The 27,585-nt window shown below is 40.5% G+C and overlaps 1 protein-coding gene across 3 annotated transcripts in view; it reads left to right on the forward strand.

Annotated features, from left to right (window-relative positions):
* The window catches only part of LOC124864880 (leucine-rich repeat-containing protein 4B-like), a 153,437-nt gene that overhangs the window by 47,795 nt on the left and 78,057 nt on the right, over positions 1–27,585 (forward strand). For 2 of the 3 annotated variants that reach the window (XM_047359841.1, XM_047359842.1), the window contains exons 2-3: positions 6,217–6,751; positions 21,437–25,315. In XM_047359841.1, coding sequence (XP_047215797.1) covers positions 6,500–6,751; positions 21,437–23,371 — 2,187 coding nt within the window. In that variant the 5' untranslated portion in view covers positions 6,217–6,499 and the 3' untranslated portion in view covers positions 23,372–25,315. Of the gene's footprint in view, positions 1–6,216; positions 6,752–21,436; positions 25,316–27,585 lie in introns of those variants that run through there. The other variant, XR_007037377.1, reaches the window with a different exon arrangement.

Consider the following 27,585-nt stretch of genomic DNA (forward strand, 5'->3'; position numbering starts at 1 on the left):
CCTTCGTAGAGATGAAACATTACTTCATCTCTGCCCCGGGTTAATCTTGTCCCTGCTGGCCAGTTTGCTTTGTTCTGTTATTTAGATAGTCTTTTTACATCAATAACCTATCATAGGAGGCTCAGCACCTCTGTTTGGGTCAGAATTACATCATACACAACACAGCTGACTGCTGTTTGGAATCCTGATAAAGTATTCACCTCATATTCACCAACATCTTCATGATCGACAAGACCTTTGGGAAAATATTCACTGGACTGATTAGACAAACGTAAAACATGGTTGTGTCCCGGGTGACATCAGTCACCCGGGACACAATGTTTTACTAACTGACACAACAGTCAGGTAGTAAAACATGGTGGTGGTAGTGTGATGGCCTGGGGCTCATTCACTGCCGGAGGATATTTGGCCATCTGGCTGGGACCGGAAATGATTAGTTTGTATTTTTGGAAGCGAGGTTCTCTAAAGTTTCAGGAACAGTTTCTTTAACTGTAGCAGAAAGATGTCATATCACCACAAGCTTGTCGGAAGAGTAAGTACATCCTTAGAGAGGCGGAAAGCTTAAAAGCTAAGCAGATATACGCCACACAAATATGCCTCATCAGCTGATTGTGCGGCCGCTGGGATAATTTCTTAAATAACAAGCAGATCTAAACAGAAGAGCATACCATCTGCACAACTGACAGCCTGACACAAAATCTCAAAGTTTACTCCATTGTTGGCAGAGCTTAGGCGGACTGTGTTGCAGCTCATGTGGCGGATTGATATAACGAACAAGCGCGACCAAGGTAACTCTACATAGGAGCATGGACATTGTTCAGCTGAACTAAACAGCACCAAATGTTATGACGATCTGTTGTAAAATTGTGTTAATTTTTGCTAACACAATATTTTGTCCCACTGATATAAACATTTTAAGTTTGACTTGTTTAAAGTCAGCTAAAAGACATGATATCCATCACACTAACCTGTTAGCTTCCACTACTCAGAGTGGTTCTTCTACAACAGGTTACGCACAATAACTTCACAGATCCTCATTTTAAAAGATCCAAACTAACCCTTTAATCCCAGTTGCTCTTGGGATATGCAGCAGGAAAATGATCCGAGCAATAACAGCAAGTATATCTGTAAATGGCTAATAAAAACGACAAAGGTTTAGGAGTGGCCTAGTCAAAGTCAGGACTCAGATCCGACCTTTTGGTGCTTGAAAACTCTCTAGTGTTGCACAATGTAAAACGTTCTTCCACAATGATGTAACACAGTAATTAGCAGTTATCATAAATGCTTGATGCCAACTGTTGCCTCAGAGGATGGCACAACTAGTTATAAGGTTTAGGTGGAAATTACTTTCTTACACAGGGCCATGTTGGTTTGGATAGCTTTTTCCCTTAACAGATCAAATTGTGTTCACTCTGCTCATCTTTGTTTGATTTTAAAATTAGTTTTATGATCAGAAACATTTAAACATTTAAATAAAAGAAAGGAAAATGAAAGACTAGTAAATCTATGAGAGAAAACGCTTTTTCTCAGCATTGAATGGAGAAAAGGAAGAGAAAAGATGTGGAGTAAAAGTGTTTACTGTTTATAACGTGACAGCAATCAGCCAATCTCTAACGTGCTGTCAGCACCAACTAGCCTCATTCTCAGCGATGGACTCACTCCTCCCAACATCTAAGCCACCATCTTATCCTCGGTTTTCTTTTTTTACACCTTTCCACTCAGATGATGTCTACCTGAAATAGCTCTGACACTTAGACCTTGCTGCAGAGAGAGAGAGAGAGAGAGACAGGGAGAAAACGGTGTCTGGAAATTAAACATGTGAAAGAAGTGGTCCAAAAATTACACAGAGCAACACTTTTTCCATCAGCGGCGGTGGCAGTGGTGGCGGATGCAGGAGTGCATGTCAGGATACAGATGTTGCAGCAGCCGCTGTCCCCGCTGACTGCTGCGGCGCAGCCCGGCTCTGCGCTTGCAGTCCCACCACTGCAGCTACAGCCGTCCAGCTCCCCTTCTACAGAGATGATGTCGCCTGTGTGATTTATCGCCGTGTCCTTGTGTGTGTTTTAATGTCACTGAACTTCAGCGTACGCATTATTGATCAGTTGTGCCCCACCAATCCGAGCCCACCTGTCCTCCAAGTCCCCCCCGGCACACGTAAGAAAACTCCACCTGTTTCATATTCATCCCTGTGTGTTGTCTTATACCTCTGTCTCTTTTTTTTTATGTGCCCCTCTGTGTTGTCGTCCCCCTCCCTCCATCTCTGCCTGTTTTATATTCATCTTTCTGTTGAGCCTTGCTCACTCCTCTCCTCTTTCTCCCTCAGATTTTTAATATTAATACCTCTTCTCTTCTCCTTTCCTCTTTTTTTCTACTACTGATCTCCTTTCTGCTCCTTCCACTATTTATACCTCTATCCCTTTCACCCAGCCTTCCCTCCATCTGTCTCCATCTCCATTTCTTTCTCCTGCCCTCTCTCTCCGCAGCTGTTCAGTATTCATCTATTACTGTAGTGTTGATAATTCCCTCCTCTGCCTGCAGCCATACAGTCATCTATCAGATTAATAATCCTTCTCTTCTTCACATTCTCTCATCCCCTTCCCGCTTCCCAACCCACGTCTTCTTTCTTAAGGATGCTCAGCGTGTCAAATGGGTTAGCGTGTCGAGGTGCCATCATTATAGCCATCATCGTTAATAGCCGGATCCAGATTGCTGGATGCCCTTATTTGGGGTTCTTCAGGTCTAAATAACCTGCAGGGGGGGGGGAGCAGATTCTTCCTTCTTTTTCTCAGGGCTGCTGGAGTCGGACTTGACTGGTCATCTATTAGCAGTAATGTGGAGCGCACTATTCACCACCATTCTGCGGCCCCAGGAGCATAAAATGTCGTGCTCGGCGCAAGAATTAAATTAGCATTTTGGTCCCAGCTCTGTGTCTGCTGCAGGGAAATGCCACGGGATTGGGTGGGCTTTTTGTTTTCAGGGTTTGGACCTTTAATGAGTCTGAGTTTAATTGCAGCTGATAAGTGTGGCAGGTTCGAACATCAATCTATCATTGTCGTATTAATTGTTATACCTTGGTATAATTAGTGTTAACAAATGAGACCGTGGCAGAGATGACTGAAAGTCTCTACCTCACGCTAGTGATGTTATTAATGGTTCTCAGAGTTAGGACCAAATGTCTCAGCAACCCCATTGCTCCCTGTCAACAGAGTTGTGTTTGCCTTTTTTAATTAATGGGCACTGATTTTGTGTTTTCATTTTGTTCACTACGTCATTTTTATTTTTATTTTTTGTTGAGTAAGGACAGCAGATTTCCTTTAAAATCCTGCATTGTAAAACTAAATTTCTGATTGATGCAGAACATTGTTCAGTGGGTTTCTCAACACCTACTGTTTCTTGTAATGCAGTTACTATAAGAAACTTGGCATTTTGAATTTATTTATTTTTATTTTACACATAAACTAGAAATCAAGGGCGTGAATGTCATTTTATTGGGACTTCTACTGATTAATTTGATCATTTCTTCCCAGAATGGAGTAACTATATAAAACACAATAGATTATTTGTGGAATTTCCTAATCTATACATGATTAACATATATGGATAAACTTGGTTCAGAAAGTAAGAGAATTTGTATTTAATCAACAATTTCTATGTTGTAACAGTGTTTCCTGGCAAGAAGTCTTAAACCATTGGAAATCTTGTCTATTTTCCATCACATGATGTCTGATTTGCAAGGAAAAAGCATTTTGGGATTGAGCAGGGAAGTTAAGGATGTGAGCTGGACCTATCTGAACCTTACCAGATGTCCTCTGCCAAACAGCTTATTCTGCTGTTGACTTTTGTGGGTGATGTTTTTATTGAGGTTTGAAGAGCCACAACATGCAGGGAATTTAAAGATGGATTCATTTAGCAAACAGGGGCTTCAGCAGTGTGTGAGAGAACCACACACAACCGCAACAGCCTGGTAGCTCCTCCTCATGTTGCTCACCAGCTTGGTCACACAGTGCTGTAGGATGACATCCCATTCCTCAACCAGCATTCTGTCACAGATCAGCCATTTTGTTTGGGTTGGTCACCCCGGTCAAAAACAACACACCCAAGTTAATCCTACAGGTTTTAACTTAGGTTGAAGTCCAAACTGGAGACAGGTCTCTCCATCCTCTCCACTCCTGTCACTCTGAGGGGTTTATCATCTTGGAGGACAGAGTTTGGTCCCTATGAGTGGAGAGATAGGACTCAATTTGATTCAATTATCTCATCTTGATGTCTCTCTGCATTGAGATTATCTCCAGTCATAATAAGCCATGTTTTCCTTCAAGGGAGGCACCATCCCAAACTATCATACTACATCCATCTAATGTTTCCATTGCCAGACTAGGATTTGGCAAGTGTTTCATGTGCATAACCAACATACCCGGCTCTGCTTCTCAACCTACTAACGCATTAGTCTTACACATGTGGCACCATTAAGGGGGAGATAAACAGGCCTACCAATGATTTAAGATTTATTACCGAGAAGCACTGGAATCAACCAAACACCGACGTCCTTACTTTCGTGCCACATACAGTATACTTTCAACTAAATCTTTTAATAAAAGGTGCTAAATATTTAAAAATGTCTTTAGTCAACAAGACCAAGGCCTAATGTTTCTCATTGATCATAATTACATGGTAGTTTCTGTTTGCCAGCGAAAAAAGGATTTATTGGACAGCACTCACTGGTTTGAACAATTTTCAAAATAAAGGGCTAGTCCATAAACTGCAGTGAAGATCTGGGTTTCCAGTCTATTACAGAACACACACTCACACCTAATGGCATTTCACCGTGACCAAATAACCTAACATGAATATTTTCAGACTGTGGGAGGAAGCTGGCGTACCCAGAGAGAACCCACATATGCATGGGGAAAACAACCAAACTCCTGAGATTTACAGCTGCCCACATGGACAAGCTAAATGCTTTCTAAAGAGGGGTTTTATGATCACACTAGACAAAGACTGTGCTGATTGGGTCCAATGACATTATGTATGCTTGGAGAAGGCTAAGAATACCAAACCAGTTCTCAAGCATGGTGGTGGCACCGTCTTATCGTGGGGTGGAATAATTAATGAGGACTACCTCCAAATTCTTCACCTTCATCTCAAATCCATGGCTGGTTGGTTGAAACTTGCACATCGCTGGATGCTCTCCCAGGACAAGGATCGCAAACCAAGCAACAATCTAACCGGGTTACAGAGTGGATAAAGCAGCAAACATTAAGGTTCTAGTCCAGACCTTAACCATACTGAAAATTTAAAGCAGTATTTCCAGTTTGTGGTTGAGTTAGAATATCCCAAGTATCCTTTTAAAAGGATATATTTAATAAAATATTAGTAGATATTTATGCATTTAAAATTGTGTATGTATAATTTTGTCCCTATGTGAAAAAAACTGAAAACTTGTGAGTTCAATTCCTTTAAAAGTTGGTGTTTTATTTAGTATATTTATTTCACTTGTATAAAAAATGGTTAAAAGAACAAAATTGAAGTGACATTCATGTCAATGATGTAAACTTATACAGAGGTGTGTAGCCCAAAAAAGTTCCTATATATCTGAAAATAAAACACCTTTTATCTTTATATCCTTGTAATTCAAAATTAAAAAGTTCATATAAGAAATCCGGACATTTAAATTGGAAAGTTTTGCCAAAACCTTGTAATTGTTTATCAGGTGGAAATACTCAGACGTTTCTCTTTCTCAGAAAACAAAGCAGACAACCAGTCTAGGCTGGGACTGCACAAGTCATTTTTATCTGCTTTAATAGTTCAGGTTGAATTAATGATGCATTTCACATACGCTTCAAAATGGTGTCTCTCTAATGTTTACCTCAGTCAGAAAACCACACGTTTTCTATTTACTTGGCATTTTTTGTAGTCTAAACCTTTTAACAATTAGAAACACCAGAATCCTGTGTTACTGCGCAAAGGGATTTGATTACTGGCAGAATATCTGTTCAGGGATTATGTGGGATTTGATGTGAGCAGCGCCACAGAAGTTCTAATACTTCTGACAGATTTTTTTGACAATCCCTCCCCTGATAAGCTGTACTGTAGACGTCTCGCTATTGTTTGTTTTGTTCAATGTGTGTTGGTGAAGACACAAAGTGCAGTTTGAGTTTTGTCTCTAATATCTGCTTCTCTCTTTCTCTCTCTCTCTCTTTGTTTTGCTCATCACAGTAACTCCTGGGCTCTTCTCACTTCACAAAACGCCTCACTCAAATCTCCTGACAGCCCAAGAAAAAAAGAGAATAACATCTGTTTATCTGCAAACTTCTATGTTCAAGAAACAAGAGGAGAAAACAGAGACTGACAGAGGACAAATGAGATCTCAGAGGATGTGGAATTAGAGGAAACAAATTGATACTGGAGGACCGAAGGGGAAATAAACCACAAATCCACCAGTGTGGAGTCACCTCACCTGTATCTTCGGATTAAAGAGCAGGGTCATGTCCCAGTTGCCATGCGCAACGCCACGTTGACCTGCCTTCCCGGCCCTTCCCCCTTCCTCTTTTTATTGGTCCATCTGCTCCTGCGGCTCCTTCTCATCCTCCACGGGCCGGAGTTAGCGGGAGCCTCCTCCACCTGCCCTTCCCTCTGCACGTGCTCCAACCAGGCCAGCCGAGTCATCTGCACCAGGCAGAACCTGGATCAGGTGCCTGAAAGCATATCAGTCAACACACGATACCTCAACCTGCAGGAAAATTCGATACAGGTAAATACTGCTGAGATGAAGTCATTTGTTAGGTTCAACGCTTACTTTTCTTTTCCATGTGACTTATCATTTCCGCACAGTGGCGGAATATTAGAGCCACAAGTTATTATTAGTGATGAAAAAAGAGACAATATATGCTCCCCCCCTTCGCTGCTCCTTAGAAAAGGCAGGAATCACCATAGCAGCCAGCTACTTGTTTTTTCTGTCTTTGGTTGTTACAAATTTACTCTGTAACTGCCAGATTTAGTCAATAGGTTTAAAGTGAGCCTTAGATAATAGCAATACATTTTATAGTAAACTTTTTCAATATTTAGGACATTTTGCCAACAGCACAGCAGTTGTTGCTCGCGCTCTTTCACGTCCTCCGTTTAATAAGAGGTGCAGACCATCCATACCAAGCCTTTCCTATAATCTGAAGAGACATCCTAGCAGCACTAACTGTTACATATGGTCTTTTCTGTTTAAAGATTTTAAGATGAAATGTAACAGTTTTAGAAATGTTTTAACCATGCTTTTTGAAAGATAAAGTGGAATCCAGAATAACAGAAATTTACCTTGTCTTACCTCTTTTGAAAGGGGTGTGATTTAACTTCTGGTTGTTTAGAAAACATCATACACAGTTTTTTTTTTTTTTTTTTTTGCATTCAATAAATCAAATATTTCCTCGTTTCAAAGATGACGTGAAAATCAAAGATGCTTTTTTGGACTTTTTTGCATGTGGGAAAAATCCAAGTGTTTGCTTCCATTTAAACATTAACATTTGTGTAATCTTATTCATATAAAGTCTAAACTAGACTGGTCCAAGAACAGAGCCTTGTGGGACATTAATTTGGCAGGTTCTTCTTTCCTATTTTAATCAATTAGATAGTCTGTCCTAACATCTTAATAAGGTTACAAAAAGGAAGCTAATAAATTTATCAGCAAGATTAGGCCAACAGTTTAAAAAAATCTGAACTTGAATGGTCTTTGCAGGGTCTTGACAAGGTCTTAAGGGTCATATGATGAACACGAAGGGTCACTTTTTAATGTTGGTGGTGCTTTCACACTCGTGGTAGCATGAGACAGACTCTACAACCCACACAAGTGGCTCAGGTAGTGCAGCTCATCCAGGATGGCACATCAATGCGAGCTGTGGCAAGAAGGTTTGCTGTGTCTGTAAGCGTAGTGTCCAGAGCCTGGAGGCGCTACCAGGAGACAGGCCAGTAAACCAGGAGACTTGGAGGAGGCTGTAGGACGGCAACAACCCAGCAGCAGGAGCGCTACCTCCACCTTTGTGGAAGGAGGAACAGGAGGAGCACTGCCAGAGCCCTGCAAAATGACCTCCAGCAGGCCACAAATGTGTATGTGTCTGCACAAACGGTTAGAAACCGACTCCATGAGGATGGTATGAGGGCCCGATGTCCACAAATGGGGGTTGTGCTCACAGCCCAACACCGTGCAGGACGCATTTGCCAGAGAACACCAGGATTGGCAAATTCACCACTGGCGCCCTGTGCTCTTCACAGATGAAAGCAGGTTCACACTGAGCACATGTGACAGATGTGACAGAGTCTGGAGACACCGTGGAGAGCGATCTGCTGCCTGCAACATCCTTCAGCATGACCGGTTTGGCAGTGGGTCAGTAATGGTGTGGGGTGGCATTTCTTTGGAGGGTTGCACGGCCCTCCATGTGTTCGCCAGAGGTAACCTGACTGCCATTAGGTACCGAGATGAGATTCTCAGACCCCTTGTGAGACCATATGCTGGTGCGGTTGGCCCTGGGTTCCTCCTAATGCAGGACAATGCTAGACTTCATGTGGCTGGAGTGTGTCAGCAGTTCCTGCAAGATGAAGACATTGAAGCTATGGACTGGCCCACCCGTTCCCCAGACCTGAATCTGATTGAGCACATCTGGGACATCATGTCTCGCTCCATCCACCAACGTCACGTTGCACCACAGACTGTCCAGGAGTTGGTGGATGCTTTAGTCCAGGTCTGGGAGGAGATCCCTCAGGAGACCATCCACCGTCTCATCAGGAGCATGTCCAGGCGTTGTAGGGAGGTCATACAGACACGTGGAGGCCACACACAATACTGAGCCTCATTTTGACTTGTTTTAAGGACATTACATCAAAGTTGGATCAGCCTGTAGTGTGTTTTTCCACTTTAATTTTGAGTGTGACTCCAAATCCAGGCCTCCATTGGTTCATAAATTTGATTTCCATTGATGATTTTTGTGATTTTGTTGTCAGCACATTCAACTTTGTACAGAACAAAGTATTCAATGAGAATATTTCATTCATTCAGATCTAGGATGTGTTATTTGAGTGTTCCCTTTACTTTTTTGAGCAGTGGTATATCTATCTATCTATCTATCTATCTATCTATCTATCTATCTATCTATCTATCTATCTATCTATCTATCTATCTATCTATCTATCTATCTATCTATCTATCTATCTATCTATCTATCTATCTATCTATCTATCTATCTATCTATCTATCTATCTATCTATCTATCTATCTATCTATCTATCTATCTATCTATCTATCTATCTATCTATCTATCTATCTATCTATCTATCTATCTATCTATCTATCTATCTATCTATCTATCTATCTATCTATCTATCTATCTATCTATCTATCTATCTATCTATCTATCTATCTATCTATCTATCTATCTATCTATCTATCTATCTATCTATCTATATGTGTGTGTGTGTAAGAAAACTGAATTTGTGCACAATGTGGGATGTTTCTTTTGCAGTTTTTTGGGTGTAATTGTATCCATCCTCATGTTTGTGACAGTGCTTTGTTCTTTGGTGATTTTAGATGAGTTTCCACTACATTTTATCTTCTCTAATAAAAAGCCACAAATATCCTTGAGATAGCTAAAAATTTTCCAGAGCATCTCTAGCAATGTGCTCCAAATCTTATTAAACATTATGTGATGTCAGCAGAGCATAAATGGGACATCACACCACTTGATTTAGAATGTGAGGTTTAAAGGGAAGCTGTTAACAAGGAGGGGGTGGGGGGGTTCAGAAAGAAATAATAACTGTATTTATTGCATCTTGTTTTCAGCCCAGAAAATTTGATTCGGTTCACTGTATCCTGCAGCTCCACTTGAAATGATTAAAAATCTAAAAATGTTTTAACACCTGAAGGCATCCTAGATTCTGTGGCTTATTTTTTCCTCCACTGAGTACCCTGAGAGTAAAGCCTTGACAGCTTCCACCCCCTCTTAACATCCTCACCCCTCCTTCTTCTTCGCCTTCTCTTCTTGCTGCCTGTCACCCTCCCACCCGCTCCCCATTCTTCTGCTCTACATACAGAAAATGCAGAGCTCTGACTCCAAGAGTGTTTTACAGAGAGGTTCAGGCCACACATCTTCAGGCACTTTTAATTCCACTAACTTACTGTGTTCCAGCTGGATCTCAACAAATGCTCTTCAGTGCTTTCCAGAAAGCAAAAGAAATGATATTCACAATTTAACTTTTATTTAATGAGGAAAAAAAAACATAAATAAGTCAGATGATTTTTTAAAGATTTAAAAAGATTTAAAATGTTATATACGTTTTTAATTGTGCAGTGATTTTGTGCAATGTTCTAAAGTGTTGGCTGCAGTTGAAGGGCCGTTTCTGCTCCCTTTACACACCCTAATTGGTAGGGCTGTTTCTAACATTGTGCCTGCCCTCCTGCTTTCAATGCGTTTATTAAGGTAGCATTGGTTGTTATGGTGCATTCACACCGAACGTGGATTCTGCGAATATTTCGCGTCATTTGTGTGCTGTTGCTCGCTTCACATTCCACGTGAACTCCGGGTTGCCAAATGGCAACAAGCGGCAACGCTTAGCCGCGTCATCAAATAGGAGGAGCTTCTATTTGCTGCTTGCTGGTTTCAACTGAACATGGCGGACATGGATTTCACGGACCTAATTACGGTGTTTTACCTGTGGAGAGCCGACAAACGTCGACGTCCCTGGGTTCACCAGATTCTTCAGGGACGGGAAAAGTTTGGAGAGTACCACTACCTACTCCAGGAGCTGCATCTGGATGACGGTCGATTTCAGCGGTACTTCCGTCTATCCAGGAACCAGTTCGAAGATCTGCTGTCCCGTGTTAGGAGATGAATCGGCCTCCGAGACACCAACTACCGGCGCTGTATCCCCGCTGCTGAACGCCTGTCCGTCTGTCTTCGGTGAGTAAATAAATCTCAGCTCAATAAAAAAACAGCCGATTTTTAATGTCCACATCTCCTAAATATAAGACATTTGTGCCTAAACATAACCAGGCCAGGTCCTTTCTGTACTTGTCTCAGTAAGAGTAATTAGTTGAGTCATACAACTCTGGCTTGCTGCACACCGCCACTATGATCTGGTCCTCCATCTTCACTGACAACCGCTTCTTCTCCGCTGCGGTCTTTCACCCTACATCACAGCCACATCCGGTCCCTGATTGGTTGGCGCGACGCAAATTTAGGAAAAAGTTCAGATTTTTCTACTCGTCCATCGCTCCGCTTTGCTCGGCGTGCCTTCCGCACCGCGTCCTCCGTCTCCTTCGCACCGCCTCGCGCCGCTTCGCTCCTGAACGCGCCTCTACATAGGGATAACATGTTATTCGGCTGCTCCTATCGCAGAATCCGCGTTCGGTGTGAAGGCACTGCGAATATTTCGTGTCATTTGTGTGCTTTTGCCTGCTTGACATTCCGCGTGAACTCCACGTTGCCATTTGGCAACAAGCGGCAATGCTTCGTCACGTCATCAAATAGGAGGAGCTTCCATCTGCTGCTTGCTGGTTTCAACTGAACATGGCGGACATGGATTTCATGGACCTAATTACGGTATTTACCTGTGGAGAGCCGAAAAACATTGACGTCCTTGGGTTCACCAGATTCTTCAGGGACGGAAACAGTTCAGAGATTACTACCACCTACTCCAGGAGCTGCATCTGGATGACGGTCGATTTCAGCGGTACTTCCGTCTATCCAGGGACCAGTTCGAAGATCTGCTCTCCCGCGTTAGGAGACGAATCGGCCTCCGGGACACCAACTACCGGCGCTGAATCTCCGCTGCTGAACGCCTGTCCGTCTGTCTTCGGTGAGTAAATAAATCTCAGCTCAATAAAAAAACAGCCGATTTTTAATGTCCACATCTCCTAAATATAAGACATTTGTGCCTAAACATAACCAGGCCAGGTCCTTTCTGTACTTGTCTCAGTAAAAGTATTTAGTTGAGTCATACAACTCTGGCTTGCTGCACACCGCCACTATGATCTGGTCCTCCATCTTCACTGAAAACCGCTTCTTCTCCGCTGCGGTCTTTCACCCTACGTTATAGCCACATCCAGTTCCTGATTGGTTGACGCGACGCAAATTTAGGAAAAAGTTCAGATTTTTCTACTCGTCCATCGCTCTCGCTCGGCTCCCGCTGCGCTCGGCGCGCCTTTCGCACCGCGTCCTTTGTCTCCTTCGCACCGCCTCGCGCCGCTCCGCTCCTGAACGCGCCTCTACATAGGGATAACATGTAAATTGGCCGCTCCTATCGCAGAATCCACTTTCGGTGTGAACGCACCATTAGGCAACGTAGCCACTAGAGGGCAGGTCTGAGTTAGCTTCCAAATTCAGAGGCAAGTTTCAGATAATAGCAAACATGACGATGTTGGAGGATGTCGTTATAATGTACATTCTCAGACAGAGGCATAAAACAGGCCCCACCGTAGACTGAGATGGTCAAAGAGAGACCATTAAATGCAACCTAGGATGTGGAAGAAGAAGTTCCGCCATGTCTGTCATTGTCTTCTTCTTCTTCATTAATTTCTCTGATCGCACGTGAGCTTTGTTGCTCCACACTGCTCCCCGCAATTACTGATGGCATTGCTCCATTTGTTACGTTTGGGTGCGCTATCACAAGCTTCCTGCTGAAGGACTAAAATACGCAAGAATTGAACACAGCAGACGGACAGAGAACGCCATCTGTGTGCACATGCGCACCTGGACAGGTGAAAAATACATGTATGCCTAGTTTAGTTTAACGTTTCTGGATCAAAGAAGCACCAATATTTATATACAGTTGATTTTGCTGAATAGTTTTCATTCATAATAATACCTGTCCATTTTTGTTTTTAATATTGGTCATTACTAAGACAAAAATTAAGAGAGAGCACACCCAGTACAAAATTCATTTTGATACCTTTAAAAATAAATCAAACCACTTATTTACATTTAGTTCTAATGATAATAACTGCAGTTTAATTTGCCATAAAGGAATATTTAAGGGGTAAATGTGAAACCCTTTAAAAAACAGTGTGTTAAATGTTAAGTACCTATTTATGAGAATTATATAACCAATAATAACAATAATATAATTCTCCTAATAACAAGTTATAATAGTAATGATAATGGCATATACAATAAAACAGTAATATATGAGTACATTATTAAAAGTGCACCAATACATTATTATAATATGAATATTATAATTTATTCTAATGAAAATTATATAATAATAATAATAATAATAATAATAATAAGGATAATAATAATAATAAGAACAATAATTTATTATTATCATTATTATTATTATTATTATTATTATTATTATTATTAAACTATAAATATCATAGAGTTGGCTGCTTATAAAGAATAAAAGGTGACTAAGGACTTTGAATAGGGGTTAATTGTGCAAATAGTTTTCCAAGCTATTGTATGTAGTTCGGTATTTGAACAGTGTCCTGTGTGTCCAATATGACATGTCCTGTTGTCAAAATGCATATTCTGTTTTAACCAGTTGAGCTGCATGACTCAAATTATTGGTGTGCAACACATTTAAGTAATTCCTTTACAATAGGCTCTTTAAAATAATTTTATGAATTAATGGATTAATTAATTACTAAACTCCTGATCTGCCTTGGTGGTGGAGAGGAAGTTTATTGACACAGCATATCTACATAAACAAAATCATAAATTTTTATTGATTCCTTGGGATTTCTTTTTTTCTGAATAGTTTTACTCTTAGAAGTTTCTAAGAGTAAAACTATTCAGTCTAAATTTGGTCTGAACAGACAGAATATCTAAATCAGGGTTACATATAGACCTAAACTGGAACTTGCCCAAATGAGGTTTATGGCAGGCAGGTTGAATATGTAATTTAACCTCATAGACCAATGTGCATTATTTACATGACTCATTATTTTTAGGTTATTTTTTCTATCTCTTTCAAATTCTCATCACAGCTAAGTTATTGTGTTTTTATGTGTGATTTAGCACAGCATCAGAGAATAATAACAAATAAAAAATTAAAACCTTTAAGTATTTATTAAGGTAATCATTCTGCTTTGTTACAGAAAGCCTGATAGGTAATTTTTTTTATTAACTGCACAAAATTGAGCAAACAGCTCTGTTCTTTTAGAATGTTTTATGCTGGCTGTATTTATATAAATATAAGTAAATCTGAGCAAACTTTTGTCTAAAGGCATGCATAATGCCATAAATGTGGGCAAACTTTGTCACTGCAGAGACATATGATTTGCTCTGTTTTCACATGGATGCAAGATGCAAACTCAGCAAGAAATTGAAACATCTGTGTTAGCGTGAACAGGGCCCTAGACCTTAAAGCGTTCTATGTAACTCAATCAAACCAATATTGTTGCTAAGGCAACAGATTCTGATACAGTGAGTCCATTTACTCCATACCTTTCCACCAGCGTATGACAGGACTATGAGGAATGAAAAGCATCGACGGTAAAGTTCATTTTTCGACCAGACAGAGAAGGAAGAGGTTTTGCTTTACTAAAGGATAGAACGTGTCAAGGAAAGTCAGTTTGAGAAACACAGTTTCAGTGAAACTGAGCCCCAGTTAAATGGAAAAAATTTAATAAACTTGAAAAGATTATCTTGGTCAGACTGATGTTATTTAAGAATTTAACATATCTTAATGGCCTCCATCTAGGAAGAAACACAGCTAACTGGTATTCCTCTACGTGTTCTGTCCACTGAACAAGTGGTTTTAATGAGACTGTTTGTCAACTGAGCAACTAAATATTTCTGTCATTGTTAGATTTACAATAAAGTGGACTCCAGGTTTTAGATATTCTTCAGCGATTTATTTTCACTGTGTGGCAGAATATCAATGTACTGTGCCTTGCAAATGTATTCACACTCTTTTTTTCCCCCCATTTCATGTTACAACTGCAGACCTCCTTGTATTTTATTGGGACTTAAACTATAAAGTGAATAGAAAATAGTAAAATCTGTATTTTACACATCAAAATCTGAAAAGTGTGGCTTTCAGTTGTATTTAACACTGATACTCCTAAATGAAATATATTCATCAAATCTAACTGTTTGTAATTTAATCTCAGTAAAAGTCCAGCTGTTCTGGTTCTGGTGTCAGAGGTTTGTTAGAGAACATTTGTGAAGAAGCAGCATAATGAAGACCAAGGAACATAGCAGACAGGACAGGGAGAAAGTTGTGTATAAAGCAGAGTCAGGCCCAAAAACAATGCCCCAAGCACCGAACATCTCACAGAACTCTGTTCAATCCATCATCTGAACATGGACAGAGGGTGGACCAGCTGCAGACCTACAACACATGGATGTCCACCTAAACTCACAGGCCTGGCAATTAGAATGTTTGCTATATAGGCAACCACGGAGGAGCTGCAAAAATTAACAGCTCAGGGGGGAAAATTTGTCGACACGAAATATATTAGTTATGCACGCAACTGCCACAAGTCATGTAGAAGAAGGTTCACAGGTCAGATGAGACCAAAATAAAAATTTTTTTTACATGCAAAAATATGTGTGCAGAGAAAAACTAACACTTCAGATCAGCCTGAACTGTAAACACTGTGAAACATGGTAGAGTTGGCATCATGCTCTGGGGGTTTCTTTTACAGAATTAGGGAAGCTGGTCAGAGTTTCTGGGAAGATGGATGAAGCTAAATACAGGGTGGAAGAAAACGTGTTGGAGGCTGCAGAAGACTTTAAACTGTGATAGAAATGTCAGAAAAATATCCGTAAACTTTCATCCAGAGCTACAATAGAATGATTTAGACACATTCACGTATTAAAATGGCCCAGACCTAAATCCTAAAAAACATAAAAACTGAAAGTCTGAGCTTTTTGCAAAGCTTAAACTTGGCAGATTTCAGTCACTAGAAGTGCAAAGCTTGTAAAGACATTCCCCAAATGACTTGCAGCTGTAACTGCAGTGAAGAAGGGGTTCATCACAGTATTGAGTCAGGGGGACTGAATGCAAATTCAGTCCGCACTTTTTAGATTATTTACTGTATTTCCCATCCATGTCATAACTTTGTGGTGGTCTCTCATAAAATTCCAATAAAATCCACTGCAGTTTCTGGTTATACTGTATCGTGACAACATGTGAAAAAGTTCAGGCAGAGTAAGCTTTATAAAGAATCTTATTTAAAACCAAAATATCGAGTTTTAAAGGTTTGTTTGGTCCTTTCTCTTATTGACTGCAATGTGATGCTGTGTTTATTTTGAGACTGCTGACTTCTTCGCCCTCAGTTTTCTATTTGTAGCTCAAAGTTTGTTTTGTTTTTTCTGAACCTGCAAAGGTTTGGACACACCTACTCAGTGTAAATTAATGGCCACAATTAACCCATGTGTGGGCTGAGGGGAGGAAGGGCTGACATGGTCACTGTCACTCCTCTTCAGCTGACATGCTAGGAGGTCTGATTTACTGTGTCTAAGTACAGTTTTAATGCGAGAAAAGCAAATAATGAAACTTAATTTGTCTGTAATCTTTAAAACAAGGTGAAGTGCTCTTTTGAAGCGAGATTGTATTGATTTGGATTTTATTGCCTCATTATTCATCAGCATTAAGAAGATTAATAAAAACCCTCTGCAAGCTACTTTATTCATGTTCAACAAAGGTTTATGGAGCTAAATTGGGGCCATAAAGTTTGTTCACACAAAAAAAATTTAAACCTGAAAAATAAAAGTTTGTTCAGAAGAAAACAATTTGGACATAAAAAATAAAAGTTTGTTCAAAAGAAAAATATTTGAACCAGAAAAATAAGTTTGTTCAAACAAAAAAAATTTAAACCTGAAGAATAAAAGTGTGTTCAGAAGAAAACAATTTGTACCTAAAAAATAAAAGTTTGTTCAAAAGAAAAATATTTGAACCTGAAAAATTATTTTGGACCTCCCCCAAAAAATTTGAAAACTGGAAAAAAAAGTTTTGCAACTGAAAAAAAAAAAAACAGATGTGGAACTGTAAAAAAACAAGATCAAAACTACTTTTCAAGTTTTTTTTCGACTTCAAACTTTTGTCTCTGTTTTGGCGTGGGGGGCGGGGCTTCAGATCACGGGATGCTGAGTCATGACTGACAGCTCAACACACTGGCTGAACAACATATTCCCAGCTGTTGCATTCAAAGACCGTGGGAGCTGGAAATATCTGTAATACGTCATCGATATTCTATATATATGTGATTGGTTTTGAAAGATAACATGCTTCACCGATAGAAGCAGCTTACATGAATACGCATCTCAGAGGAGAAAATATGATCTTGACAGATTTGCACAGCATTTTAAGTCCGTGTTGGAGATTTCCCATGCTCTCAACATGAAGCAAAAGAACCACCAGACTAAGCGACGGTATGAAACCATGAAACCAGATGCAAAACGAGCCAGTATTTTCCTGAATATCCTTGCATAACTGAGCCTGGACTTGTTTTCATATGGACTGGACTCGGGTTTCGGTTTCTGGTGCATTTTTGATTAAAACGCTCTTGGTCTCCATTTAGTGAAGTGACTCACAGCCAGGCAAACTGGCATACGGGGCAACCGGAGAAATCCCCAGTGGACCGCTGGCTTAGTGGTATATATATATATATATATATATATATATATATATATAGTGCCACTGCTTGTTTTATTAGCCCGGGCTTTTTTTTTTCTGATCTCTGCCCTTCATTGTCAGCTCAGCTGGCCGCCCTGCAGCACATGGTCATGTGTTACAGATCAGCTGTTCGCCAGTGCGCAGCAGAGCTGATCTGCCTGACTGGAGCAGAGGAGAGGTTTGTCTGAGCTACCGCACCCTGTTGGCGGTCAGACCTCTCGGAGTTTCTCCGATCTTTGGTCCCTAGAAGCGATCACACTCTATCTAACACTGACTCTTAAACAAATGACTCTCAAACAGTTTCTAACTTTCAGTTCCTCTAATCTAAATTAGGCAGAGGAATGATTACAGAGATCAGCGCCGAGGTTCGTCTTGGACTGTAGCGTCTGTGAAAGGATGAGGAAGAGCCTCGATAGAAGGTCACATGTAGTTTTATATCTGGCACTCCGATGCAATGGATGTGCCCTCCCTCAGTGTTTATCAGTAGACTATGTGTCACCATTGGTGTGTCTATCTGGTAAGTTGTTTAATAGTGGGTGTCCATCCTTAATCTAAGTGTGCTGCTGCATTCTAATCAAACCAGTTACAGCCTGCTCCACCATCAAACCCAGTGCCCCGGCCACAGGTCATTCATGACAAACCTTGGGCCATTTATCCTTGTAATGTGTGTCGAGGAGCATTCTTGTCCTATTGTAACAAAAAGGAAACATTAGAACTTATGCTTTATATCATTATGGTATAAATGGGAAAAACTGCTATGAGTCATATAAATAAAGGTTTTCCCTAACAGGTTGATATGGCATAGTTTAGGACACAATGGTCCAGAAAAATATCAGCGCCGCAGAAACTGTTGCCTCTTCCGTACTTGATGCCGCGCTCGCCCTGCGTCTGTGCAGCCCACGAGCTGAATCACCGGCCCAGCACCCTGCGTCTGTGAAAGGCGGTTATTAAAAACTAAACATTCACAAAATAAGAAATGCCTAAGCCAGCGGTCCACTGGGGATTTCCTCGGTTGCCCCGTATGCCAGTTTGACCCTGCCTGTGAGTCACTTCACTAAATGGAGACCAAACGCGTTTTAATCAAAAATGCACCCCAAGTCCAGTCCATGTGAAAACAAGTCCAGGCTTAATTATGCAAGGATATTCGGAAAATACTGGCTCGTTTTGCATCTGGCTTCATTCCTGCTGCTTAGTCTGGCGGTTCTTTTACTTTATGTTGAGAGCATGGGAAATATCCAACACGGACTTAAAATGCTGTGCAAATCTGTCAAGATCATATTTTCTCCTCTGAGATGCGCGTCGTGTATTCATGTAAGCTGCTTCTATCGGTGAAGCATGTTATCTTTCAAAACCAATCACATATATATAGAATATCAATGATGTATTACAGACATTTCCAGTTCCCACGGTCCCTGAATGCAACAGCTGGGAATATGTTGTTCAGCTGCTGTGTTGAGCTGATGATTCCTCACCCCCCATGCCAAAACAGGGCCAAAAGTTTGAAGTCGAAAAAAAAAATCTGCAAGTTCGAAAAAAAACTTGAATCTGAAAAGTAGTTTTGAACTTTTTTTTTCCAGTTTCACATCTGTTTTGTTTTTTTTCAGTTGCAAAACTTTTTTTCCAGTTTTCAAATTTTTTTGGGGGGGAGGTTCAAAATAATTTTTCAAGTTCAAATTTTTTTCTTTTGAACAAACTTTTATTTTTCGGGTTCAAATTTTTTTTCTTTTGAACAAACTTTATGGCCCCAATTTAGCTCCATAAAGGTTCTCCTTATTGGACTGAAGCTAAAACAATATTGTTTAAGAAGTTGAAAATCAAACGAAAAACAGTACAAATGTTTAAGTTTCTAGCTTCTTAGTCACATATCAAAGATAAATATAAAAAACAAAGAAACCTGCTTTGCTTATATAATTATGTAAAGAGGACATTTTCTTTAAATTCATGAATCACAATCAAAACTTTAGATTTAATCTTTGTAGCGATGCAGTTTTGCATATTCTGCTTAAGTACTCTTATGTTGATTCCTCCTCAGGCGAAGGCTTGTGAAGTTTATCCATGATGACGTTGTTGCTGTGTGAGCACTGAGCAATGCCTGACCTTTTGCACATGCACTACACAAAGGTCAAGTTTGTGTGTGGTGGCAGCTGCCTGACAAATGGGTCGCCTGGCTGGGCACGAGTTACGATGAAGCCGGTCAGCGGGGGTTCAGTTACTGTCCAGAGGCACACATGAAATAAAAAAACACAAGTCCATATATTTCAGAGAGGAAACATTTTTAACTTGTGTAAAGAAAATGAAAACAGTAGGTTTTATTGTCTAAATAGGGAAAAAAATGTGGAGAAAAATCAAGAATTAAACTTCTGTCATAAATAGTGAGATACATTTAAAGTCAGCTAAAACTGGTTGTTCTAACAGCACATGCTGAAATAGTTTTCCACCAGTAAACACAAAGGAGTAGAAAAACTAAAGCACAATATGGGATAAACAGATTAATTTAGTGAAAACTAAAGCATGAAATTCCTTGCAGACTAAACTGGACTGATGTTCCTTCATAAAAGTAAAAAATAACTTTTTTATAAATCCCCTTAATGCCTCAACCCCATGCGTCACATGTACTCTGTTAGTGGGTAACATTTTTACATGTGAGACATCTATCTCTCAAAAAGCAAAGATTGGGCAGATGACCTGAAGAAATATCCTCTTTTTACGTATGTTTATTACGTATATTTATGGGGGGAATAATATGGTTTAATTTGATCTGGATGTGGCATTTTTATGCTTTTAAATCATTGAGAGCACGTAGTTGTGTATTTCACTATTCTTAGGTAAGAATGTTCTGTTTTTGGTTGAGAAGGCAGTCAGGCCTTCGCTTAAAAAATTTGATTTTTCAGCCACATTTGTCTTAATTCCCTGTCTGTTGGTAAGTAATTCCATGTTAAACACACACTAGCTGCATCCACACGTTAAGCTTCGTCTAATAGTGGAGCCATGACCAAAGTGGTCATGTTTGAACATATTCAAGCTTTGAAAGGACATGTTTGCATGTGTATGATTATTGTGACAGACTAAAAAAAAAGAGATTTTGCTAAACAAAATACAGCTCATTACATATGATCAAGTCCTAAAACAAACCCCTTTACTGCAGCTGCTGCTAATGTTGGAAAGTTGCTAATATATCACTTCGGTGTGCTGTTTTGTTCATGTTCATCATAGAGAACAGATTCTTGTACAGCTAACACTAATAATAACACAGCCCATTTAAACAGTCTTTTATGCATCTGTTTTTTGCTGCTTTTCTGAGAACAGGATATGAGTGCAACAGATGTAAGAACCCCGGACCTCCTTCTCTTGGTTTGTTATTATATAGAATACAGAAAGATGCAAAATAGACAAAGCAGCTTCTTCCAAAGACCTCATGCTACATGTTAGCTTACTTTGAATCAGTTTCAATGCTGTGGACAAAGTTGATGACTTTTCAGATCCATGCTTCCTCATCACATGAGCTTTCTTTTTTTTCCCTCAAGTTGTGCAGACAGAGACGTTAATACTGAACCATGTTTACTTCTCGGATTGGACATCGGGAGGGAGGGAGGGAGGGAGGGATGGATGGTCTTCACCAGGTTCTAAAATTATTTAAATCTAACCTCAAGTATACAAACCCACATACAGCAAATTCCACCATGTTTCTGTTTATGTTAAATAATAATTTACTCAGTTGTCTTGTTTGGCAACCAAAAACATTGATTTTTATAATTTTTGATAACTATCTTTGTAAATTACATGGACCCACCCATATATTTTCCAGTAATTCTCATCTCATCTACCCCTCCAGGTCATCAGATCTGACACCTTCAAGCAGCTGAGACACCTTGAAATCCTCCAGCTTTCCAAGAATCAGATACGACAGATTGAAATCGGAGCATTCAATGGCCTCCCCAACCTCAACACGCTGGAGCTCTTTGACAACCGGCTCACGTTGGTGCCAACACAGGCCTTTGATTACCTCAGCAAGCTACGAGAGCTGTGGCTGCGCAACAACCCCATTGAGACCCTCCCGAGTTATGCCTTCAACCGTGTGCCCTCCCTGCGTCGCTTGGACCTGGGGGAGCTCAAAAAGTTGGAATACATCTCTGATGCAGCCTTTGTTGGCCTCGTCAATCTACGGTACCTGAATCTGGGTATGTGTGGGCTCAAAGACATTCCCAAACTGACTCCCCTTCTGCGCTTGGAAGAACTGGAGTTGTCAGGGAACCGTTTGGAGATTATTCGTCCTGGATCCTTCCAAGGACTGGTGTCTCTTCGGAAGCTGTGGCTAATGCACTCACAGGTTTCTGTCATTGAGCGCAATGCTTTTGATGACCTAAAAAGCCTGGAGGAGCTCAATCTGTCCCATAATTCCCTGCATTCCCTGCCTCATGATCTTTTCACACCCCTTCACCAGCTGGAGAGGGTGCACCTCAATCATAATCCTTGGGTCTGCAACTGTGATGTACTTTGGCTTAGTTGGTGGTTGAAGGAAACGGTACCCAGCAACACCACCTGCTGTGCCCGCTGCCATGCTCCTCCAGTCCTGAAGGGCAAGTACATCGGAGAACTTGACCAGAGTCATTTCACCTGCTTTGCTCCTGTCATTGTGGAGCCTCCTACTGACCTCAACGTCACTGAAGGGATGGCTGCTGAGCTGAAGTGTCGCACAAGTACTTCTACAACCTCCGTTAACTGGATTACGCCCAACGGCACGCTAATGACCCATGGGTCTTACCGGGTGCGGATATCTGTTCTGCATGATGGCACACTGAACTTCACAAATGTCACCTTGAGAGATACAGGCCAGTACACCTGCATGGTTACTAATGCTGCTGGAAACACCACTGCTACTGCTGTCCTCAATGTTACTGCTGCTGATGCCAGTGTCAACTACACCTTTTTTACAACTGTTACTGTGGAAACCGATAATGGAGGAGCTAATGATTATGCACAGGTTGCCATTGATGAGACCACCATTCCCATTCCGTCTGACCTGTTGTCAGAAGTAGTTCCTACCACCGAATCCCCTCGGACTCTTGGCTGTTCATCCTCCTCTGCACTAGCAACCCTACCTACTTTCACTGTGCCGTTCACGGAGCCAGGCTTCTCTGGCCTGGATGACGTGATGAAGACCACCAAGATCATCATTGGCTGCTTCGTAGCTATCACCTTTATGGCAGCAGTGATGCTGGTGGTGTTCTACAAGCTGAGGAAGCAGCATCAGCTGCACAAACATCATGGTCCTGCACGTGCCATTGAGATCATCAATGTGGAGGATGAACTAGGGCCCGGGGCCAGTGGGCGGGGCAGTGGAATATCCGGAGGTTCCACTGTAACACAAAGCGCAGGAAGTGGAATGGGAGGGGGCCAGAGTCTCAGGTTGCACCATCCAGAGATTGTGAACCTACCCAACCTGGCTCGATCAGAGCACCTCAACCACTACTACAAAACACATCACTTCAACAGCAACATGATGGGCCTGGGAATGGGCACAGGGTCAGGTGTGGGCCTCAACAACAACAACCCCTCGCCGTGCTCTCAGTCACAGAGCATATCCTGCTCCCAGGTTCCACCCAGCACTGGTGGAGGGATGTCCACTGGTGGCACTCTGCCCTCCACCGTAGGCTTGCCTCAATTGGGTCTACACAGTTCTCTGAAAGGCCTGATGGGAAAAGGCCAGAACGAGCCACTACTTTTTAAGAGTGGCTCAAAGGAAAATGTGCAAGAGACTCAAATCTAAAAAAAGGTAGACGTCTGAAGAAAGACAGAGTCGATGCTAAAGAGAATGAGCAAGTGACTATTTGAAAGTGATTGTAGCCCAATGTCCTTATGGACAAATTTCAGAAAGGATATACATAACCTTTATTTTGTGGTGGCCCTTTGCTACCAGATAGTAAGACAAAAGGAGACAGTAGACCAATCCCACCAACAGCATTCGCACAGTCCCAGATGTCAGAATTACTCATTGTGTGCAGCTTGATATGGTCTTTGCCAAAGCTCAAGATTAAGCCTTTTCTCTCAGCGGACAGAGATGAACAATGCACACGTGCAGTGAACCCTTCAAGGATGTATACAGATTGCTTCATATATTTCCAGATGCATTCAGTGTATATATTTGGAGGGAGACATAATATTGGCCATTGAACATGTTGTCAGATTAGTGTTTGGCAAAGGCAGAGAATAACAAACAATGATTTGTGTGAGCGAAGTGGAGCTTTCCCAGGTTTTCAGGAAAACACGGATGAGGCGAAATAAGAGCAGAGCAGCCAGACTGATTGGAATATCGGAACAACAAAAAGTGATTTTGCTCCTCTCTTTATCAGTTTTTTTTATTTTACACTTTACTGGTTACTGTCTTCTTTGGAAGAGTGGAAATATCGTGAAGAAATAAAGGACAAGAATTAGAGAGATATATAAAAAGAACTGAAGACGCATATTATATATACCGTAAATATATTTTCATTCAAATAAATAATTATGAAGCTAATGAGTGACCACTACGACAACTGAAGAATATATATATATATATATATATATATCTATATATATATATATATATATATATATATATATATATATATAAACAATTTTGAAAACTAGCCCAAGTCCTGTCACAACTTTTCCGAACTTCCGAAAAGAAAGGCGACTGACTGCTCTTCTTCTGGATACACGTGAAAGAGCGGAGCTACAAAGCAAACCTGACAAAGTGATGAAAAAGAAATTATTTTGGTCTTGAATTTTTTTGTAGCCACAACTGTTTTCCCCAGAAACAGGGTCCTTTGAGATGGGAGATCTTTTACTCTCTGCTGCAAAACCATGAAACACAACAGGAGCTTTTAATGTTTTATTCATATATAGTGGCACTCTGGTATTAGTAATAATCATGACAGTAATAATGATAACAAATTTAGCTATATTTGTCATCCATGCATTACTCTGCATCTAAAATGGTGTTTCAGATAATAAAGAAAAAATCCTAGGACATTGAATAACAAATAATTTCAGATCTTAAAGATATGAAATGACATTAATGTTATTATGCTATCATTATTACTGTTATTGTTACTGCTAGTGCCCACAAATAACTGAGAAGTGACTTTTTTCATTTGTACATGACGCTGATTTCATTGGGCAGATTCAACATGCCACAAAATGACCTCTGTAAGCGTCAACAGGAAATGACCTGGCCCATAAAACGGCTTCACCCTCATTGACTCCATCTGATGGGACCCTCATGCTATCTGACATTAAGGAGGAAGACTGCACCTTTTTGCAGAGGATTATTTCCCAACTGTATCTCAGTGTAAGGAGTGGATTTGATGGCAGCAGGGGGCAAAAATGGACGAACCCTTTTTTAAAAGGTAAGAGATGCTTGTTCTGTGAAGGAGGATGTGGCATTTAGTGCAGTATTCAGTGGTGGGTGAATTTTTTTCTAAAGAAAAAGGACAACTAAATGAAAAAATATAGAATCTTATAGATCTCTTTTCAAAAAAAATGAAGCAAAATTATTATAAGTGTTTTTCATTTTTGTTTTTTATCTAGTTTCCTTTTTTTAAATCACGTGTTAACTTTATTGTAATATTGTTATTATTATTAGCTGATTACGCTGGTTATAATTATGAGAGATGTTCTGTTAGCAGAGGTCACTTTGAAAATAAAAAAAAAACACTTGGCACATAAAAAAGGCAGTTGAAGTCTGTGAAATCTGGTTGGCTGTTGCTTTTGATTATTAATTTGGTTTATGATCTGATCAACTTTAATTGTTGTATCCCTGTTTGTATTTCTTTGGCTCCTCTTGATGAGACGTAGCGAATGTGAAGCGGTCAGCGGCACCGGGTCTATTTATTTTTTTAACATTTTATTTCTGCACAGGGGGATGGGAAAAGGCTCGCTGTGTACATTTGTGAATGTCATCGTTGACCATAGTGCTCAGAGTGTGATTCTGCTATGTCAACGCCTCGTTGCCATGACAATTCACTAATGCACCAAGCGGGGTCAACCCCGCCCACACCCACATGCTTGTTCGGCACGCTGCTCTAAAGGTGCCGCATCTCGAGGAGTCGGCCGGTGTTCCTTCAGTGGCAGCAAATCAACCTAAGCATTAGAACCGTGTCCTCATATTAAACATACCCCTCTGTGCTCAACTCCTCCTCTTCCTCCCTCTCTTTCTCCTTATCCTCCACCCCGACCCTCAGCATCCTGCTATCAGGTTTCCTTGGCAACTGTTGCTGCTGCGACAGCATCTTGATTTGGGTTTTGAATGCTAAACAGATGAGACCAGACAGCTCAGAACATCATGTTTTTTTATCCACCATAATGATCACCATTTTACACCCAAAGATCTATTTTTTTACAAGCCAGTGAATTATGTCGACGCTGTACTGTAAAATCTATTAAATGAGGTTCTGTTGAGCAGTTTTTACCTGCCGTAAAGTCACACCCAGGTTGAATTAACTGAAAGATGCTCGAGCTTACGGCCTAACTCAGATTTCTCCCATCCTAAAACAGCTTCGATCTAGACAAAGAAATCATGCTAGTTCATAGGAACACTATCCTTTAAATCTTTACGCTGCTGTCACTCGAGGATCAGACATTTATTTTCATAGATGTTAAAGTTATTTACAATAAAACACTTACCAGTAACATTCCCTAAGGAACACCTATTAGAGTACGGGACATGTTAAGCACAATGCAACAGTAATGCTATGAAAAATACAAAAAGTGTTGACTTAAGCTGCTCTGATTAACTGTTTTCCACCTGTGAATAATCTTTCTTGCCGAGCAGTGTACTTCAGGATAGTACTAAAACCCTCCTCAGGTTGATGGGTTACTGCTGATGTCTTTCCTTCCTGGCATTGTGTGTGCTCCAGACCAACAAACTGCCAAACCTCCTGCTTTTTTAGAGGTGGTCATCACACTTACTGATGATCATTTATATGTTTAACTCTACAATTGGCCTTTTTACAGGGACTGTAGTACAAAACGATAATAAAAAGTAATCTCAGGGCACTTTACATGTTTGATTCAAATCCAGTTTCAATCAGTTTATTTCAGTCACAATAATCCAGTCCAAATACTCCAGTCCCTCCCAGTACTTGTGGTTTCCCAAAAAGCATAATATTAAAGGAAAAGCAAACAGGATGTACAAAATATAGATTTTTCTGCAATCCCCCATCCTGAGCAAGCATGGGGGCGACAGTGGGGAGGAACCACTCCTTTTTAACTTGACCAAACCTCCAGCAGAACCAGGCTCAGTGTGAGTGGCCATCTGCACTTATTGTGGTTTGAGGGGGCAGGAACTGGAAACAAACACCGTTGCTGTTGACAAAGAATATTTGCCAAGAGAAATTATGCATCAGTCTAGGTCTGTAGACGCCTACGTAAAGATGTACGCTTTATCAGAATCCAAGTTTTAGCCATGTCCTAAATGTAGACACGGGTCTGCCTCATAGACAAGAAGTAGGAGCTGGTTCCACAGGAGAGCACCCTGATAACCAAAAGATCTGCCTCCACCTCTACTTTTACATTTTCCAGACATCAGGCATTAAGGCTTACGCTACATTACTTTGCACCACAGTTATTTAAGATTCTTAAGCTTAACATGTTTTGTTTTCGGAACGTTTAGTCTGGAAAAAAGTGGAATTAGCTTTAGTATTTTCCATTTCTGGACCAGAATAGGAAAAAGGAACAAACTTAAATGTATTTTGTGTAAAATATTTCCATTTATACTTTTTGCTCATTAACACTTAGTGAAGGAATTTAGGTTTTTGTAAAAGTAGAAAACAAGTGGAGACCATTTTTCTATTTGTAACATATGTGCATCATTTGTATATCATTAAAAAGTTGCCCATTAATTCAGTCCTATAAGAGATGTGCCATTTGTTTTCTGTTGTACTCTGAAGTAGGACATAGTTTTATTAATAAAAGTCATATTCAGTTTTATTTAGTTTTTTC

The sequence above is a fragment of the Girardinichthys multiradiatus genome, chromosome Y, assembly GCF_021462225.1.
Source record: "Girardinichthys multiradiatus isolate DD_20200921_A chromosome Y, DD_fGirMul_XY1, whole genome shotgun sequence".
Classification (NCBI taxonomy): Eukaryota; Metazoa; Chordata; class Actinopteri; order Cyprinodontiformes; family Goodeidae; genus Girardinichthys; species Girardinichthys multiradiatus.